The sequence below is a fragment of the Temnothorax curvispinosus genome, unplaced genomic scaffold (genome assembly GCF_003070985.1).
Source record: "Temnothorax curvispinosus isolate PA1 unplaced genomic scaffold, ASM307098v1 QBEX01017816.1, whole genome shotgun sequence".
NCBI classification, from domain to species: domain Eukaryota; kingdom Metazoa; phylum Arthropoda; class Insecta; order Hymenoptera; family Formicidae; genus Temnothorax; species Temnothorax curvispinosus.
The window spans coordinates 487,785-508,531 of NW_020227596.1; the positions used below are offsets into that span (position 1 = coordinate 487,785).

Here is a 20,747-nt window from a genome sequence, read left to right on the forward strand (position 1 = left end):
TTTTTTTTTTTTTTTTTTAATTTTTCTTCAATTTCTTAAAACTGTGGAATTGGAAATTTTATAGTTCTGAGTTCTGAGAATTGGAAGAAAATAAAGAAAAAAGTTCAGCCGAGATTCACACGTATCGATAAAAGTAGCTACGTGTATGTAAGTTGGAAGTCGTCAAACCACAACAGATATATATATGTATATATATGTATTTGTTTTTTTTTTCTTCGAACGAGGTCGACGAGACTTTGCATATCTCGTTTAATACGTTTAAATACTTATCGGGCGTGTCCTTGTCCGCCGTGTCCCCCCCCCCCCTCCCGGCGGCGATACATCAGCGACACAAAAATAAACGGACACGTTCGTGTTAACCGTTACTTCGGGACGATCATTTTTGTATGATGATTTTTCGGTTTTACGTGACGAGAGATCAGTTCCTGAAGCAACTATATATCCCAAAAAGATTATTCCGCACTTATCGTCTTATCTTCCGCACTTTGAAAACAAAAATTTGTCTTATCGCACGACTCTTCTTTTTATTTGCTGGTCTCAAATGGTTTTTTAAATTCTCGTTCAGGCAAAAATTCCATTGACGGATTATTTATCGAACCTCATTTGGAAAGATGAATTTTTTTATGTCTTGTAACTTGCTCCTTATATATTTCGAGTTTTTAATATTTCTGTATGTAATATCCGTTACATATTAATTAATATTAAAATATTCAATAGCTAAAACTGGATTTAACTTTTTATTCGAAAAACCTACGCCAGTTCCAAAATTAATATAAATGTTTTTCGACTAATGTTTACGTTCTTTTTTTTCCCTGGGGAATCGAGTTTAACAATTTGCACGAAATTTGCTTATTACCTCATCGCGCCCTCGAAATAAACAGATCCTTGAACAGATCCTGAAAGTTATAAATGAGATTGCTCTGGCAATTATCATTTTTTCTATAAATTAGTCATATGTGAAGCTCATCACGCAATAAGAGAAGCGTGAAGGTTAACTCGTTGGAGTGTAACGATTCAATGTTGATTTAATTTACATAAATATTTTAGCATTTAAATTAAGTTGTTTTTTTTATTTAACTTTGCATATCCTGTGGCGTAATAAGCGATCGAAATAGAAGGGTGTCAAATATTTATATCGAACAATGTATTATTTTCTTTTGTTTCAGCGCAAACAAATGACAAACAAGTGCCTATAAATTATCCTGAGGTAAGCAAATAATTAACTGTTTATTAATCCTCGAAAACCACCCTGGGGTATCCAGGGACCCCAACGAAATTTTGCAATTACATTTGAAAAACTATCATTTATATTTTTTAATTAAACCAATCGGAGTGTCTTCTTTCTCGTGTTATGTAAGAGAAAAATGTATAATTTTTTTGAGGACTAACAACTCGTCTATATAAAATTTATTACAGTTAGTTCAGCAGTCGCGAGACGCGTTTAACAGTGGAAAGACAAGGCCGCTAGAATGGAGGATCAAGCAAATAAAACAGCTTATGCGTATGCTGACGGAAAACTCGTCAGAAATAGTAGCAGCCCTGGCGTCAGATCTGCACAGGGTATGATTTAATGATCACGTATTAAAAACAATCGCTTCATTAGTGTATTCATTAGCCTAATATCGTATTATTATTTTTAATAATATATTCTTTTCACTATTATTTTTAATAATGTCGATTATATTTTAGTGCAAGTTTGAAACGTTCGCATTGGAAATTGATTATACAATTCAAGAGATTAAATACATGCTCATGAATATTAAAGAATGGTCGGCAACAGAGAAGGTAATCTTGATGCAGTTTTTATATATATGTTATATAAGAGTATATCTCTCTTTATTTATTTCCGTTCATTAGACAGCTTTAATAGGCTAGGCTCTAGAGTGTGAACTTTTAAGATTGCGATATTTTGCAGCCGCCCAAGTCACTGGCGAACTTTTTCGATGGAGTGGAAATCCGAAAAGATCCTTATGGAGTTGTATTAGTTATGGGTGCGTGGAATTATCCTGTTCAACTGAATTTACTACCTATGATGGGCGCGATCGCAGCTGGAAACTGCGTGATTGTGAAACCTTCCGAGATTGCAACGGCTACAGCGAAATATTTGTACGAGACCATTCCGAAATATTTAGATACGGTACGTAAGACTTGATTTGCTAAAATTCTTTATATTTTAATTTTAAATTTTTATATTTTACAAACTACTGTTAATGGATAATCACAAAAGTTATCATTTAATTTCTCGAGAATTTTCCCACTGTAGCAATTTTTTTCATTTGCGAATTTTGAAATATCCTGCATCCTATGAGGTATTCTGTTATAAATCATTACTTTTCTTTAACTAAAGAAGGTAGACCATAAAATTGAATTGAAATTGAATGGCTTGAATTGAACTCTGTTACAAGATACTTTGTTGCATAACGATGACGCACAAGAACTGCGTCTTGTATAATGAAGAGGCAACATTGTTTTTTTTCTCTCTATTATTTATTTCTTAACACATTAGTTTAAAAAAAAAAACCATGATTTTTATTGCAACAATATTTCAATATATCCATATTGAAATAAATTAACTCCATATGTCAAACGTCTTGCTTATTAAAAAGGAATTATGACTTGATGTTTCTTGTGAACAGGATTGTTGCCGTGTAATAATGGGAGGAGTATCAGAAACGACAGAGCTACTCAAGCAACGTTTTGATTATATTTTTTATACTGGATCCTCTACAATTGGAAAAATTGTACGGAAAGCTGCTAATGAGTTTCTCACACCCGTTACATTAGAGTTGGGTGGAAAGAGGTATTAAACGAATTTAAAAAAAAAAATCTAGATACGTGCAAAATGCAATTTTAATTATATTTCTCCAAAAACTTATCTTTTGAACGGAATTGTACTGAATAACAACGATTTGCAGCCCCGTGTACATAGATAACACAGTGGATATGGCAATGGCAGCGAAACGCATTTTGTGGGGTAAATGCGTCAACGTTGGTCAAACGTGTATCGCGCCCGATTATATGTTATGCACACCCGAGGTACAGAGCAAATTTATCGAGGAAGCTAAAAAGATTTTACAGGAATGGTACGGTGACAATCCACGGGAAAATCCTGACTTGGCACGCATTATTACAGACAAACATTATCAGTAAGTTTTACACGCAAATACTCAATATAATTATTTTTAAGGCGAATAATGATTACAAGTTTAAAGACGCCTCGATAAGTTAAGTAATAATTATTTCTCCTATACTTAGGCGACTTGTCAATTATATAAACGATAAAACCAAGATTGCTATCGGTGGCGACGTAAATCCTGCGGAAAAGTTTATTTCGCCTACAATACTTACTGATGTCAAATCAACGGATTCCATCATGCAGGAAGAGATATTTGGGCCGATATTACCTATAATAAACGTTAATAATGCTTACGAAGCAATTAACTTCATCAACAGTCGGTACGTTATTTGACTTCGATATTATGAGCAAGGGATTATATGAGAAACGAATAATGCAAATATCCCCTTCTGAAATATCGCGCATTTTTTTATCTGTAGCTAGAATATTTTAATTATCCGAATTTTTATAATCTGAAATCTTTCATAATCCCGAACGGAAGATTTTATTCCCACGTAAATATAACTACCGGGGATAGATGTTCTTATATTCTCTCATACATTCATACATTTCACGATTTCACTGTTACGCGAGGGAACGGCATGAAGTAATTAGTTTTTCGCATGTAGTGAAAGCCCACTTGTACTGTACGTATTTTCTACGAGCAAGAGAGTACAAGATCTAATTATAGACCAAGTCAGCAGCGGAGCCGTGTGCGTCAACGACACGTTATTGCAATATACCGGTGAGTCCGGATTCTAGGTGACGGAAGTATTATCTATATTGGGCCTGTTTATTTATTCTTTGAGAATTTTGGTGAAAGGAAAAACCTTTGCAGGAGACCGATAAGTCCCACGACAATTATGTTTTACAATATTTTACTTTTGTGTTTACGTTTATCGTTTTTGGTTCTGCCGAAATTGACAAAATAGCTCGGTTTGTCTATCGGAAGGAGGTGCAGATGCGGTTGGTAGTTGTACGAATTGATTTCGTAAACTGGTTATGAGAGGGAGCAGGAATGCATTTCTTGATTAGGATTAAGGATTCTCTGATTGAAACAAGCATGTTCGTTCTCTTTTTCTGGTTTAGGTGTGATGACTGCTGAAGGAAAATTTACACACTATATCTTTCTTTCTTGGTATAAAATAGATTTTTCTACTGTCTGTACATATAAATCTTTTATTTTTTTTTACTTATGTGTGAGGTTGCAAGTGTGGAAACTTTGCATTATCAAACTGTATATACTGTTCAAATAATAGAATGCATCTGAAAATGGTGGTGGTTATTGCTATAATATGTATTAAGTAATATATATATTATATTATAAAATTATAAATATTCAAAATAAGTACTAACATGAAATTGACATCAAAAAGAGAAACTAGTACGTATTATTAATGTTATACAAACGTAATGATGTGCGATTATAAAGTATCAGAGTTGTTCGCAACACGCGCGTACACATATTCATATACACGGGCGCGTGCACATACTCATACACGAGCGCGTGCATACACATACTCACGCATACAAATACACATTTCGCAAAGAGAAATGACTTTCTTACATTAATTATTTAACAGGGAGAAGCCATTAGCGTTGTATATATTCAGCAAGGACAAGGAAACTCTATCTTTGATTATTAATAATACGTCTAGTGGCAGCGTTGTTGCTAATGACGTGATATTACATGCAGCAGGTAGTTTTTCTTACAATAATGTTATAAAAAGTTTTTTTTTTATAAATTATTTATACGTTTGTCCTAGCTAGCTTTCTTTTTTTTCAAACAGCATTACGTTGTTTCTGTTAACAGAGTATTAGATGTATGTATATGTATTAAATTTCTTTAAAATTGAATTGCAATGGCTGCGTTCAGCCGATACTCTAGCCTAGCAATCGTGAGCAGTCGCTCGTTTTCGCTCGTTTCCTCTCCTTTTAATCCATTGGGTCAAAGGAGAGGAAACGAGCGACTGCTCACGATTGCTAGGCTAGCGGAGTATCGGCTGAACGTACCCAATGTAATGAACTAATGAGTATTCTGTAATACGAGCTTTTTATTTTTATTCTATTGCTTAATTGTATCATACTTGGCTTGCACTATTTATGTTCTCCATTAAGTCTAAAATTTTAACAAGTGGTATAATGGTATCAAAAACTAACTTATGAACGAATGTTGAGGATGTAATACATGCTATAAATATACCGCTACATAACGTGCTACAAATTACTGCTATATCTTTAAAGTTGTAGAAATAGGAGCTTGTAAACAGTCACTTTTATAATAACTTATTTAAAAACTATTGCATTCTCAACATTTATTCAAGATATTCTTTATTTTTATTTTGACTTATCTCTCACTAAATTCTTTTCAATTTAATGAGGAATTCTTATATATATGTAAAATTATTGCTTTATTTATAATCATAAATCTATTAACATAAAATCTTTAGTTCAATTTGATTAAGACAAATAATGAGAGATTCTAACAAAAATAAAAGTGATAAGTATATGTTCACATAACAAGAATTAATATCAAATTATTTTTTTCTCCTCTTTGTTACATTATTTCATTCATTATTATTGTATATTATTTCTTTAGTTGAGACTTTACCCTTTGGAGGAGTAGGATATTCTGGTATGGGAGCCTACCATGGAAAATTCACGTTCGATACATTCACACATAAGAAAGGTTGTTTGATTCGGAATTACAATAAAGTTGCGGAAATTTTGGCCAAGTAAGTGTGAATCTTCTTTTATATAATCAGATAATTGTATAATCTAATCTATGTAAATTATATATAGAATATTTTGCTATATTAGTTAATAGTAGTCTTTCAATACCAAGCAGAAAATATGTTTTTCAGATCCCGTTTTCCACCCTATTCCGACGAAAATTTGAAGATACTTAGACGTTTACTCGAAAGAAGACCTAGTTTGCCTATTATAAAGTATTTACCATATATACTTATGTTCGGTCTCGGGGTACTCGCCACAGTTGGATTTAAAGCTGCAATGAAGGTACAAAAACGATATTAAACCGTACATGATTCATCCTCATGTTATACATAAATGTAAGTGGGCTAAATAGAGTTTGTAATCATTGTAAACGTTTTGAATAAAATATATTTGCATAAATAGTAGCATAGTTGTGGGAAAAGGATGACACAGGAAGGCAGGTGAAGGAAGAAAAATGGTCATAATTTTTGAAGTCTAAGCTCTCAGAGAGCTTAAATATAATTATCCAATATTGATTTGCATTTTCATAATTAAGGTAAAGAGAAACTGTGTGGTGTACTGTGTGCAGTTATGATTGCCTCTTATTGTTAGAATTTTTCATCTGACCTTTGTGGATGGTATTTGAGTGTTGACGGTAGATGCTCGGAAAACAATGTCTCATGTTATTTCATTGCGTGTGTTACTTTTCATACTTTTTATCGATCGTAACAGGACAATTTCATCGGGTACTCATACGAGGTGAGAGGGGAAAAAAAAGAACAAATGCGTATATTGTTGCAGGAATTTAATTACTCGGAGAAGCAGTTGTAACGCAGCCGACCACGCAGCACCTTCAAATGCATCTATAAATGCATTTTGTCAATTTACACAACACAATTAATTGCTACATTCTTTACTCACCTTTTATAACTCAATGGAAATTGTAAAAATTTTTGTACAATGTTTTTGGTTTTATATATTGTTTATACCCTATTAAATAAGTAGATGTTTTACCGCACATATGTATGAAATATGTTCGAGCTTCACTTATGCTCGTGAAGCATATGGGAGAGAATATTATATTATGGTAAAAAATGAACATTTTTATTGGGATAAGCTCCAGTAAGTCTTAAAATAAATATGTTTATTAAATCTTTTGTTTGCACACTACTCTGCGTTTTTTCTTATATAATTCTAAATTTTTTTTCTATTTTGTTTGCATCTGCGCAACGCCAAGTGCTTTCACAGGTTTTTTTTTTTGTTAATATACAACACAATTCAAGAACTTTACTGTCGCATGCGATAGTTAAATTGGTGTTCGATGTTATATAATAATTATGATGTAATACATTTATAATAATGTATCTCGAGATATGCGCGCGCGCTTTCTGGATCCGTGCGTTTGAATCGGCCGGAGGTCTCGAGGTATCGCGACGCCGCGATATCTCGCGATACATCGCACCAGCAATCGAACACAATCGTCAGAGAGGTCCTCCAGATGATAATTCCTATCGCCCCGCGCGCATCCGATAACCTGCGCATAAATTCTTGTGCCAGTGTGTGCACACGTCATTCCTTCACGTCTGGGAGCAACACACTGGCGTACGCCCGAACAGACCGAGCAATAAACGTTATCGCACAATTACGTGAGTATAAACAAGCGAATGACCGGCGAATGAAACTAATGAATCATCCGTTGATTATCGACAGCCGCGCGGTGTGTCAAGTCACGTAGCGCGGGCACCGGCAACGTACCTGTTTTTCCACGGGATTTAATTATGTAATGTATTATCCCGAAGCGACGTTAAGGACATTCCATGCCGTCGTCACGCTGTCGCTCAGCCTTTAGCTTCTGCATGCGCTCGCGGCTCGACTACTCTTGTATAACGTGAAATATATAATTAAAAAGAAAAGGGGAAGGGAAAAGATATTCGCGCGTTGAGTTTTCCTGTGACCCCGTGACTCGCCGATGACTTATCGCCCGCGTGACAAGGCCTTTAACAAGTATATGAGGCAAATTGCCGTCTCTCCGTCCGGATTGACTTCACCATCCTATATCTGTGTTCGTACATTGCAGAAGCAATGGTAGCCCATACCGTACTCCTGGACTTCACGGTCTCCAGTAGCGTAATTGCCGATATGGAGAAGCGATCGGGCCTGAAATCGGCGATCGCGAACGTACTGGCGGAACATTTCACCGGTCTCAAGCCACTGACAGAGTCGAACATCGACGGCAGTTTGCTCGTTTTATATACCGGACCCAGGGGCAGTCTGATCACTGTCAGAGGGTACACAGAGGGTCTGATTACGTTAAACATCGAGTATTACAAGCAGGACGATCAAGAGGCGCTCTTAACTTTCGAGGTATGTATGCACGAACTTGATAAACAATTTGCTGTAAACGTTAGAAAAATATCTGTTGAAGAACGAACGCTAGTGCTTTTGAGAGACACCACTTACCTTCTATAGGCAGGGTTTTATATAATCACTTCATCAGAATCTCTTAAAATAAAAAAGAAAGATAAAGATAAACTAATCACGTAGGAACACGTTCAGTTCTCAGAGAGAAAGAAAAAGTTGCGAACACGTGGGTTTTTTTTCATTGAAGAATTGCAACGAATCTGACAAACTCAATTATATGATTAACGTATCGATCTTTACGTGATAAAATTTAAAGTAAAACGTGAAGCAGTAAAATGCAGGTTGTTGAAGAAAAGGATTCGAGACTTAATCGGGCTCATTAAACTGAGTAAAAAATACTTTGTCTATATGGTTCGAGAAATTGATCTTATCCGAGTTAAAAGCAATTTTCTATTTTAGTAATACAAGCGGGACTTCCCTCTATCAAGGATTGATGCCAGTATAATTTCGCTGAGTTTATATTTAGATACAAAATGCATGCGATGATTGATCCTTAAGAACCGTTTGTTGCGTAGTTACGAATTCTGCGAAATTATACTCAGCTAATTTAATCTCTGGCTTCTATATGTTGGTCAAAAAAACTTCGCTCAAAGATTGCCGACTCCAAGATTGAGCAAATAAAATCATTTATTCGATTATCATATCTCTTATCTCGGTTTTTATCTTATATAACAAATGATTAAAGAAAACGAAAAGATAATCTACAACCAGATTTAATTTTAATTATTTTTAGACAGAAATATCAGCTGTAATCTTATGTAAATGAAAGCACTTATGTAAATGAAAGAGCAATGCACTGTCTTAATGTTGAGGCTAATTACATCTCCATAACAAGTTTTTGCATTGATTTGCAAGCGACTTAGAATGTATATATTCGAGTTTGTAAAATAAATGCGTTGCTACAATTACCGCGGAGAAAGGATTATCTTATCGTATTTTAACGTGATAAGATAATTGTTATATCTAGGAAGGAGAAAATATATGCGACGTCAGGAAAGTCCCTTTTTTCAATTTTTGCTGATTGAATGTTCTTTGCTCGGTTTCTGAGTGCCACCGAGTACTATCTGTCCCGAACCATTTGTTTTAACATCCTGTATGTAGAATTTTTTTTTACAACGCAAGTAGGAATTATGACATAACTGACAGAACGTTGTAGCAGTGGCGATACTTGGAAGCTGATGTTGCCATGGCTTTGAACAGCCAGCGCAGCAAGCGTTTACCGCCAGTAAGACGAGGAACCATATATGACCTCTATCTGACACTATCAGGTAGAAAAAATGCTTTCCCTCAATTAGATTTTGTTCCTCGTTCACTTCTCCTAACACAACTACATATTTTACATACTTGTAGATTTATTTCGTGAAATATTTGGCATAGAGAATTACAATATCGCTATTGACTGTTTACTAATAGATATTTAGGATAGGCCGCTTGCCAGGAATGCTGACTTAATTTTGCTCCCAGCACTGTTACGTTCAGCCCAAATTTTTCTACCCAGCACTTAATTCGCTCATAAAAAAAAAGTTTTGATCATTCATTCAAATACATATAATATTTAAATATATGTATATTTACTTGTATAATTGTTCTCTTGCCTTTTTTCGGTCGTACGAATAAAAGTTCTTAGGCAACTGCTGCAATGCATAGGGCGTATTTTGCTACGAGATCTAAGAACGGATTCATTATCGAAATGCAATCAGAGATGTAAATGTGGCTTGCCTTATAAATCATTATCGTTGAATTCTATTATATTTTTCTTTCTCTCTTATGTGCTATAAATTAATATTCTATTAAGATACCTATACGATAAAAGTACACGGTACTAGCTAAAAATTGAAATTTTGCCAGTTGAAACGTGCGTAATATCTTTACGGTATATATATATAATCACGAAGCTTAAAATATTATTTTTATAATAATTTATCTCTCATTCTCTCATTTAATGCATTATTATTTTTGAATAATAATTGAATCCGAGGTTTATTAGATTCTTAGAGTTGTAAATTTCCGGATCGTCACTTTTAGTCGTACGGCTATAATAATAAGATAATACGATCATACACAGACACAGCTACCTTTATCACGATCCGTTTTTTACGCTTGTTACGTACCATTTTGTTGGACAAAGATAAGCCCTGCCATATATCATGGCTTGCCAGATCTTAACACCTTTTTTTAGCTTCCTTAACAACAAGGAGTGTAGCGATTCCGTTTTACAAGATAGTGTCTTTGTTCTGTTCAATTCTCATTGGTTCGGCTTGATGATGATAATGATGATGATGATGATGAATGAAAATCATGATGATGACGATGACGATGATGATAATGATGATGATGATGGTGATGATGATGGATGATGATGATGATGGCCGGTTATGGTAGTTGGCCAAAGAATTGGAAACGGCGTTGCAGACAGCAGCAACCGCTACACGGTCGCACACGCTTACACCAATTAAACGCGGTGGACCCTTTGAGAGATACTATCCTACCGCCGGTGAGTTTTTATTTATAATTATGTTTACGGACCAGTTAACGGCCGCTCTTACAACGGAATTGCTTGTACTTAAGGGGCTCGATCAATTGGAAAATTAATGTTGTACATCGACTCGTAAATATTAGTATTAAATGTCCTCACGTCTCTTACGAAAGCTTTATCTCTTACGAAAAATATATATTACGAAGACCGTTCTAAAGTTATTTCTGAAATATGTGAAGATGGAAACTCATTGAGAGCTACGAATCTGTATAATCGATTTAAAATGTGATGTTCACAGTTAAAGCTTAGATGATTTCTACATAATTCTAGATACATCTTACTCGTTAGTAATATGCACCTGCGATCGTTTCAGTCTGGAACGTCTCTCCGCGTTAATCCCCAATGATATTATTTGTTCTCTTCTTGCATGACAAAGCGTCGCCCAATTTTAATAGTTAATCTTTTACCAATTTCCTCACATCATTCTTTCATCTGGTTATGATGCTAACGTTCCCATGCGTGTTATCAGCTTTGCCTTGCGATACCTTGTTTTCTACTCTTCGTAATGTTTTTTTAAATGTATATAAGCATGCTTTTGAATTAACATTATTACAAGATGGCGACTAGTGTTGCCAATAAACATTATTCTTATTCAAGACGAGCGACTGCTGGAATATGACATCGACAAGCTCGTGTTCGAGGCTAGATCACCGTATCAGAAGGTACAAATTGTGCACTCCAAATCGCTAGGCAATCTGCTGGTACTCGACGAACTCCAAAGTAAGTTGTATTATGTTATAACTTCGTCTATTATTTACAACTTACTAGAAATTCCTCTGCAGACATGTCCGAGGCAGATCTTATATACACAGAAACGCTGATGCAACGAGGCAAAGAAAATTACGCTGGCAAGGAGATAGTGATACTCGGTGGTGGCGATGGCGGCCTATTATGGGAATTATTGAAGGAAAAACCAAAGTTTATTACGATGCTAGAAGTATGTGAATCAAATTTCACGCGTGAATTATATGAACGAATTATATGTACCATCTGTTTATATATATTTTTTTTTGCAGATTGATGACATCGTCATGAAAGCCTGTAGCCAGCATATGCGGAGCATATGTGGCGACTGCCTAGACAAGAGAAAGGGCGATAATTATGAAGTAAGCTTCGTCTTATAAATTTTCAGGCGCTTAAATTCTAAGAACCGAACATTTTTTAATCTGAACATCTTCAACCGGACATTCGAATCTAAACATCTAGATTCTTGTGAACTAACAACAAAATTCATAGGAATAATAATAATCTCTCTTTGTAGATCATTGTCGGCGATTGTGTGAAAGCGTTAGCCCATATGATCGAAGAAGGACGACAATTCGATTACGTCTTCGGCGATCTGACGGACATTCCTATTAGCACAACGCCACATGGTGATGCCTGGGATTTTATTAGACTAATCCTCAACTCTTCCATGAAGGTGTTGAAGTCTACCGGAAAATATATGACGCATGTGAGTATCTTTATTCATTTTCAAAGCACATTCAATTTCATCTATTATGCAATAAAGTAGTTTTGATTTTAATCGCAAACGATACTTCTACATTTTATTGATAAAACTATGACAATAAAATTTTAGATACCTTAATATAAATATATGATATAGATTATTTTATCAATGTTTAATATTTTTTTTTTGTATGTAGGGAAATGGCGCGTCATGTCCAGAATCCTTGAAGATGTATGAAGAAGTCTTATCTCAATTGTGCGTGCCGGTCACGTTCACGAAAGATCGCGCTTTTGTCCCATCTTTTTTCGAAGATTGGATCTTCTATCAAGTCTCACTGAAATGATGGAGCAAAGAATATTCGGGTAGAACCTGGAGGACCATGGCAAACCGGTATCCTCACAGTCTGCTGCCTGTCTTATGACCCAAGCTCTACTTCCTAGTTCTAGCTTTATTAATTAATGAAATTAGTTCCTGAGTGAGATGAATCAAATTATTATTAAATTAGTTCATTTCATAACATATTAATTACTGTTTTCTCTCGAGATTTCCTCGAGAATTTTATTATGCGTAATGATTGCGTTGGAAGATAAATCTAAGAAATAATAGATGATAGCAGAAAAAAGAATATATACATATATCTTTTTATAAGAGATAAAATACCTTACTTTAATTTGGTTTATCTCTTTTATCATGTTCTAGAGGAAGCAAGGTTCAAATTGGATTTAATTTGCATTACCTCTTGTCGAAATACATTTTTCACAACACCTCCACGGAAAGTTCGACTTTCCATGCCTGTAGAGAGGGGCGAAAGTGGCCAATTTCACGCCAGGGCGGCATTAGCGGGACGAAAGTAACCACTTTCCTCCCTAGGGCGGAAAGTGATCACTTTCGTCCCGCTAAACAGGTACTCGCCTTCGGCTCGGGCGGCAAACTTCACACTCGTCTGAAAAATGCTACTTTCGCCCTTTGGTGCACAATATACTATTCCTAATAATTTAACGCTAATAAATTTCAAGGATATCGTATTTCAACTTTCGCTTTAAAAATTGATGAAAAACTCAAATACTGATGCTGATTTTTCCAACGTGAAAACATATAGCAAAAAAATTAGTACCGTAAGAGTTCTTTCTTTTTTTATATTTAATTGCTGATAATACAAAGATCAATTTTTGTTGTTAATCCTTTATTAATCTATGTAATTATTAAGTTTTTAAAATTTATATTGTTTTACATTTAATCATTTTTTTCCCCATATTTCTGATTAGAATACAAGGATTAACAGCAATGATAGATGCGTATTATCATCTTTTTGCTTTTTTCCTTTTCTTATTAGATAGTTTTATCGCGGTCATTTTGTTTACCCGCGATAACTTGTATATTGATACGTACATGTCGATATGGTATATATCGCATATATATAAATATAAATATATTCTGTATTTTATAAAAGCTCGATGTAAGAACGATAAAATTATATCGGGATAAATTATTTTTCTAACAAGCGTTTTTCTCTGATTTGAACAATTGATAAAATACAAATAAATACATGTACATATATATATATATATATATATATATATATGTACATGCATTTAATTAACCCTAAACAGTATAAAACATCTTAATGCATACATATCGGTATAATAAATTCGTAATTGTAATGATACGCATACCGCACAATAAAAAAAGATTAGAATTTGAATCGAAATAAACTTTTAGTCGCAGAATTCGATAATTTTGTAAAATTACTGTAAATTTTCTCACTATATTAATATTAAAGAGCCCATTTCAGATTTATACAGTTCAGGGTTAAAGAAATGAAACTAATAGGAAATAATACTTGAGCAAGTATGAATTAATTGAAATAATGACGAATATTTTATTAATTATATTATAGGAGTTTCTCCTAACTCTTAGTGCAATTTTACAAGAAATAATTTATTGAGGATATTATTTTCTTACAGTATTAAATATCAAAGCATGTTTCAACACAATATTATCTGTTTAACAGCGTTAAGCAATAGTAAAATGCAAAATAAATAATAATCCTAGATTGCTTCTGTTTAATGCTAATAGTTGATGGATTCTTAATCATATCTTCAAAAATACTGAGCATCTAATGAATTAATTGATTACGGAATCTACAATTATACGCACAATTTAGTCATGTAAGTGGAGAGAAAGAGCTGGAATTACGATATATAGTAATTAATTAACTTGATTAATTATTTACAAAAATATCGTACAATCATGAGTTTTATTTATAAAAAAGATATCACTTGAAGAAACAGTCGCAATAAGATTATGCTGCATTTATTTGCTGTCAAGATTCATTGACCAACAAAGATAGCACTTTCTACGTAAATTAAAAACTTATACACGATAAAATAAATACGCGATATTTTTAGTAGAATAAAAACAGTCTTATCAATTATATAATTCGGATTTTTAAGCACAACATTTTTTCGAGAGGGCACTAACCACGTTGTCTGTTGTATCAAGAACGGCGAAGTATTCGTTGTATGAACAAGGACTACACATTAAGCATCTGTGGCAGAGGTACTAAACTTTATCGATGTACACAATAAATCTTTTACTCTCTCTCTTCTTTTCCTTCTTTCTTTGTCATTCAAATTTGGTATCCTTTCTCACGTTCCTCTACTACGATCACGGAAAAACTACGATGTAAGAACGTCCTTCCAATTTATTTTACAAGAGATTTGTATAAATTAAAAGTATCAGGGCATGCAGTTCTAAGGTAGATCAGCCTTTTCAGTTTGCTTTCCATGATTTTGGAAACTTTGGCCCCCAATTGAAACACAACGCAAGAATGTCTAATTCGATCGGCGAATAGGATTACAGCTCGTTATTGCAGAGCTTTGCCTTGGATATCTCTGAAAACTGTCCGATTTCGTGAATCGCCGGCTCTATCTCGGTCTCCGCGAGTATTTGCTGCAACCATTGTTGCACCTGTATCGGATGCTCGTAGCTTCTCTCACGTTCCTTCGGGCGTCCAATTGATTCAGAATCGTCCTGATCCAAGACTTTCTCGTCAAATTCTCGCAAATTAGTTTCAATCGATTTGTGCGTCAACGCATCTAGCTCGCAGGTTTCCGTAGTTTTGCAAGACATCCCGAAGGACTGCACGTTCCGCGAATACGTTTTGTCGAAAGCGTGTAGTCCGTCTAAGGACACGTGTGTCAGGCCGAGTTTGCGTTTTATAATCAAAAGCGGCGAGCATCCCGATATGGATAGGGTGTCTTTGACGATCTTCAACGCATTGGCCTTTACGCTCCGCGAGTCTCTCAACTGATTATCGGCGAGGAACGTGGAAGGCAGGCTTGAAATACGCACGGTCCTGTAGTCGGATATCAAATCCTTGCAACGCGGCAGGCTCAGACGATCTCTGGCTTTTTGGTCTGATTTTTTAGTGATCGATTTGTCGAAACTAACATGGTCCTTATTGGCGTCTTGATAATCCGCAACTTTATACGGCTCCACATCCTTTACTGTAATACCGTTGGATCCGTGTGTCTCGATATTACCAAACTGGCGTATTTGTTCCTCTAGCTTGCTCCTGTCGTTCAGGACTGCCACCGACGACGGTAGAAAATCCAATGAAGTTTCTATCAGCGAGAGTTGCTGTCTGTGGATGGCCTCGGCTTGACGCAGCAGCTGCTTCTCCCTGGATCGCAGGAGTTTCGTTAGGTCATCGAAACAGCTTCTGATTTCTGCCTCCACCTGTAAATTGCGGTTCTCTTTTACAACTTAACCCATAGTATTTTGTTAATGAAAAATTATATTATTTGTCATGCGCTTTCTATTTACGAGCGACATGATTATATTTGCAGCATACATATAGCATCTTTAAAGATGTATTATCCTCGCAGATTTATGGACAGATTTTTTAAAAATATCCACAGATACATATGGCTCCCATTTTGCGTCTATGAATAAAGATTTTAATTTGGCGTTCCACCGCCACTTAAAATGACCACGCACAGTGACAGCTCTCGTCGCGAAGTTACGTTACGCCGCCTATTAATTATTTTTCTTCGCGAAAAGTAAACGGGAGTCGATAAACGGAAGGGGCTTGCAACGCGCGTTACAGCAGACAGCACGCGGCAGAGGTCCAGCTGTCCAGCAGAATCGCGTTTACACGTAGGAGGAAGATAAATCGAGGACGTCGTACATACCTGGGCGGACTTGTCCTCCAAGAGCCTGCGTTTGTCCGCTATCAGCTTTATCCGCGATTGATTGTCCTCGCTGTCATCCGGCTGACACTGCTTGCCCGTCATGTTGGCGGCCACGCGGGTTCAACAACATAAACGCGATGAGCTGAACGGCCGACGCTCCGTTGCGATCATCGCGATGCACCAAAAGTCGCGAATGTCGATCCGCACGGTCGCTGCTTTACCGAGCGGGCGCTCTCGCGGGGAGAATTCGGCACTGACGCGTCGGCGCACGGCGTTTTTACCGACAGATGTCGCCGCCCGCGCGGTCGCCGCTGATGGTCTCTCGCCGCGCGGCGCGCGGCTTCCGCCGCACGGAATCGGGTATCGGGTGTGGAAAGTGCAAGCGGTTGAGCGCGCGGGGGAACTGGGGAGGTCGGAGGTGTCTGGTGTTGTTCGCCGTGAGGAAACGGTATAAAGACGACGGGTGGGCACGTTCGTGCGGCATAGCGCGGCTTGTCTTCGTGGTGTGTGCGGGCACATGATCGAGCGCGACGTCGGCGCGTCTTTAGACACGCACACACAATTATTTACATATATATAGAGGGAAAGAGAAAGAGAGGTGGCTCGCTCGCGTGGAACCCGGAAGGAGCGTGCAAGCGGTCCGGCGACGGGATTATATTGAAAGAGATCGAGAGCGAGAGAGAGCGTGAGTCACGCGACAACGTCGGCGACGGCAGGACGACGGGAGTGTACTATCTCTCGTCCCGTCACCGTTCCTTTCCCGTTTGTTTATCTATCGATTTCGCTCGTGTATCAGAAAGCGCCGGTAGCCGCAGCCACCCGGTGGCTCATCGCTCCAATAGGAAGTGGCCTTGCCCGCCTCGCCTCACGTTCGGAGACACGCGCCGGCTCGGCGACGCGACCGAGAGGAGCCTCTCGTTTGACAGCTCCGTGCTTCCTTTTGGGGCCCGTTCGCCCGCAGATTCGTGCCCCGGACGACGACGCGACGGCGCCGCCGAACCGTTTCCTCGCCTAGAACGACTTGGGGAAAATTGGCGAAAGGTGTAACGCCAGTCTAGGTACGTAACCGCCCACCTGCCTGTGTGCGTGCGCGCGCGCGCGGGACGCCGTGGCCGCACGTATGTACGTGGCCGCCGACGCCGCCGCGCCGGTACGTGTGTGTGGGTTGAATGAAACGAATTGGGCACCTCCTCGTGCCCGCATCCGTGTGTGTAACGTGGATCGGAAATCATTCAGAAAGCGCACTCCAGACGGCACGACCCGGATGGAGATACACGCGCTGCGCGCTAATGCCTCGGGCCTCGGATACACCTTGCCGCGCGTCGCGGCTAAGTTTATGTATTTAGGACCGTTCGACGAGCGCGCGCGTCCTCGCGTTCCACAGGCGAGAGTCGTGGTTTTCGTGAGAGAGAGAGAGAGAGAGAGAGAGAGAGGTGTCTATTAAAGATTTCGCGCGAAACGTGCCTACGTTTACCAAATCGCTAGTCGAACAAGTTATCCCGCGTCGAGGTAATAAACCCGCCGTGTTTACGGAGGATGGAGTCATCGCCCGTTTATGTTCTCGGCCTTCGTCGTTTGAAAGAAGCAGTTTCGAAAGAAGCGAATTATTACACCTGCCGAAAGTAGCATTCATTTGCCGCGTTTGTGACCTTCGTCTTCGCAAAGTCATTAGAATCGGTCGAAGCTCATTTTAACATTGACGTATGTACGTTTGACGTCTTAATTACAAAACTGAATATTCATTTACGGTTACGCAATATTGTTATTAGGTACACCCAAGTCCAGTAAACGGTTTTTTTCTCTCCCCTCTGAATATTCATGTCGCTTGTACATACACATGATGTATCGTTCGTATCGCTTCCGGAGCGATAATGTTATTCCTATATTGGTTTCTCCGGTGTCCAATTTTCGTCTTCAGCGCGCAGAAATATCGTTAACTCCGCGCGTTTCGCGTATATACCTAAACAATTTTCTCCTGCGTCTGCATTCGTCGAAAACGCTGCGCTTTCAACTTCTATCAACTCTGAAGGAGGAATAACGACGCAATTTTTTTTTTTTTAAATTGATGCTTCACGTGACTCGCATCATCCCGCCTCGTTTTTCCGGCGTAATTTCAACGATCACGGAACACACGTTGCGAATCAATCAGCTCGCGTCGCCGTGAGTTCGAAATATCGTCCTTCCCCGTCCGGATATGCGGGAACGCTTCATGCGTCGCGTCGTCCGCGGCGGTGAAACACGCGCGCGAGGCATGTCATCGCGTGATCCCGCGAGCGCGCGGCGCGGATCTCTCTCCCGCGAGGCTGTCGCCGTCGCGTGTCGTCGTAAAACCGCCCTCGGAGGAGAGCATCGATCGCGTGCATCGCGTGAGCGCGGCGTGAGATCGAGGGTCGAACTCGGATTGGCGCGCTCGTGTCTCACGCGTGCGCGGCGCGGCTGCGCGGCTCTCTCGGAGGATCGCGCTCCTTTTTTCAAGCCGGTGCACGGTGCACGCACACTCGAGAGTCGAGATTGCGGCATCGCGCTCCACGGAGCCAGCTGGCTCTCAAGCTGGATCGTAAGATCCTTCCCGGCCAATGAGATCGCCCGAAATCTTCAAGATAACGCTTAATTAACTTGATCCCCTACTCGAAATTTCAAGACGCTACAGTTAAATCGGACTGTGCACCGACCCATGGTCCGATCGGTTCGATATATTATCGCGAGTCAGGTCTCAAAATCCAAATGTCCAAAATGCAAGCCTCGAGATCGCGTGCTCGAGATAGCCGCCGAGATCTTGCGAGCCCGTTCGGTCGTCCCATTGGCCCGGACCCAGGTCCGATCTTATCATGCGATTTTAAATATAAGATCGGATATTGCTCCTCGCGTGGACAGACCTGAATGAGCCCCCGAGAGAGCGAGACGGTCCTCGAATTTCGCGATATCGAAATTAAACAAGTATAAATATTGACATACGTGCAAATAGCACCTTTCGGAATTTAAGCCTCGTCGTAAGCCTGTGTGTCTCTTGCTTGAATTTGTAAAAGAAAAAAAAGAGAGACCTCGCGAAAGCGATGTTTACATTCTTTCCTGCCGGCTTTGAGACCCCTCCGGATTACGCGCTGTAACTTCGTGAAGCCTCGACCTGTGAGCAAAGTCGAGACATCCGCGATTTATTTATCCGTGCCTGTTGCAGACTTGCCGTGCGAGACGTCGATCTGTAAAAAAAAGAAAAAATAAACACCAAGGATGAACAAGGTGGATTACATGGAGGTGAGCCTCCCGAATTATTCCTACATTTTTAACTTCGAGGAGACGTTCAGCCACCACGAGACCAAGCAATGGATGGTGAAGAACTGGACGAACGGTTTCTATTACTGCGGCTTGTACATGATCCTAATATTCGGCGGGCAGCACTACATGGCCAGCCGGCCCAGATTCGAACTCAGGGGAATACTGTGTCTTTGGAACACGCTATTGGCTACCTTTTCTATCATCGGCTTCACCAGAACGGCGCCCGAATTGATACACGTCCTCAGGCATCACGGACTGCTCCACAGCATTTGCATACCGAGGTCAGTTTTTGTTTCGTCGAAATCGATAAACAATTGAGCTTCCCCGAAACCTCTTGTAGACACATTCGTGGCGACAGCTTCGAATAATTACTGTTTATCATTACCAGAATTAGTAATCACTGCCAATTTCGCGTGTCGACAAGTGTTTATTTTTACTTGTAGCTGAATGAAAGAATGGATATACTTGATATCTCGTAACCTTTTACCTCGAAGAATCCGTTTGTATAAGCCATAAGCCACATAGGTTATAGATTATCAAATTTTTTTACGGCGACGACGTTTCATAAGAAGCGTAATGAATCGTTGATGATATATCGAGAATAGTGTTTCGGAAATCCCTGTTCTTGCGCTTCTTTATGGTAATGTTGAATAATTCTCTCTCTCTCTCTCTCTCTCTCTCTCTCTCTCTCTCTCTCTCTCTTTTTTTTATTTTATTTTATTTTATTTTATTTTATTTTTTTTTGTTATACAGTTAAAAGAATTTATCTCGTCATTTATCCCACATAGCATGCATATCGAAAAAACGTCCAGAAGATATCCCGAACATATATTTAGGAGATAGGATATCTTCTGGACGTTTTTTTGGTATGCATGCTATGTGGGATGTAGCATTCAAAAACAGGTTTCTACGCGTTGTAGAATAAAAATATTGAAATTAATTTAAAATTTAGATGGCATGTTTTAGGCGACAGAAAAGATATTTAGAATTTAAAGTCGAAAATTCTAATACGAAAATAAAATCACAGTAGCTTTAAAATTA

General features: G+C 38.4%; 3 protein-coding genes and 1 pseudogene across 10 annotated transcripts in view; 3 read left to right on the forward strand and 1 right to left on the reverse strand.

The window, feature by feature from the left end:
- The window catches only part of LOC112467835 (aldehyde dehydrogenase, dimeric NADP-preferring), a 12,368-nt gene extending 5,520 nt beyond the window's left edge, over positions 1–6,848 (forward strand). For 3 of the 4 annotated variants that reach the window (XM_025036695.1, XM_025036693.1, XM_025036696.1), the window contains exons 2-12: positions 1,167–1,207; positions 1,417–1,560; positions 1,690–1,785; positions 1,916–2,137; positions 2,637–2,800; positions 2,916–3,146; positions 3,256–3,456; positions 4,699–4,814; positions 5,715–5,850; positions 5,980–6,133; positions 6,632–6,848. In XM_025036695.1, the coding sequence (XP_024892463.1) occupies positions 1,167–1,207; positions 1,417–1,560; positions 1,690–1,785; positions 1,916–2,137; positions 2,637–2,800; positions 2,916–3,146; positions 3,256–3,456; positions 4,699–4,814; positions 5,715–5,850; positions 5,980–6,133; positions 6,632–6,661 (1,535 nt within the window). In that variant the 3' untranslated portion in view covers positions 6,662–6,848. Of the gene's footprint in view, positions 1–1,166; positions 1,208–1,416; positions 1,561–1,689; positions 1,786–1,915; positions 2,138–2,636; positions 2,801–2,915; positions 3,147–3,255; positions 3,457–3,744; positions 3,861–4,698; positions 4,815–5,714; positions 5,851–5,979; positions 6,134–6,631 lie in introns of all 4 variants that reach the window. The other variant, XM_025036694.1, reaches the window with a different exon arrangement.
- Positions 6,849–6,983: 135 nt separating this feature from the next.
- LOC112467836 (spermine synthase) lies at positions 6,984–13,058 on the forward strand. 5 transcript variants are annotated; one of them, XM_025036698.1, is made up of 8 exons: positions 6,984–7,476; positions 7,908–8,194; positions 9,408–9,519; positions 11,385–11,507; positions 11,570–11,724; positions 11,804–11,893; positions 12,049–12,240; positions 12,434–13,058. In XM_025036698.1, exons 1-8 carry the CDS (start codon positions 7,329–7,331, stop codon positions 12,578–12,580), a joined length of 1,254 nt encoding a protein of 417 aa, XP_024892466.1. In that variant the 5' UTR covers positions 6,984–7,328; the 3' UTR covers positions 12,581–13,058. The 5 variants fall into 5 exon arrangements, with proteins under 5 accessions (XP_024892466.1, XP_024892467.1, XP_024892465.1 ...); XM_025036699.1 differs by having other exon boundaries at positions 9,411–9,519; XM_025036697.1 differs by lacking the exon at positions 9,408–9,519 and adding an exon at positions 10,634–10,745 and having other exon boundaries at positions 6,986–7,476.
- A 1,628-nt stretch (positions 13,059–14,686) lies between these two features.
- Positions 14,687–16,627, reverse strand: LOC112467819. The gene is made up of 2 exons (XM_025036657.1): positions 16,434–16,627; positions 14,687–15,978 (listed from the first exon to the last, which is right to left on the reverse strand). The coding sequence occupies exons 1-2, from the start codon at positions 16,533–16,535 to the stop codon at positions 15,094–15,096; spliced, it is 987 nt and encodes a 328-aa protein (XP_024892425.1). The 5' UTR covers positions 16,536–16,627; the 3' UTR covers positions 14,687–15,093.
- Positions 16,628–16,803: 176 nt separating this feature from the next.
- Positions 16,804–20,039, forward strand: LOC112467823 (annotated as a pseudogene).
- The last annotated feature ends 708 nt before the right edge of the window (positions 20,040–20,747 follow it).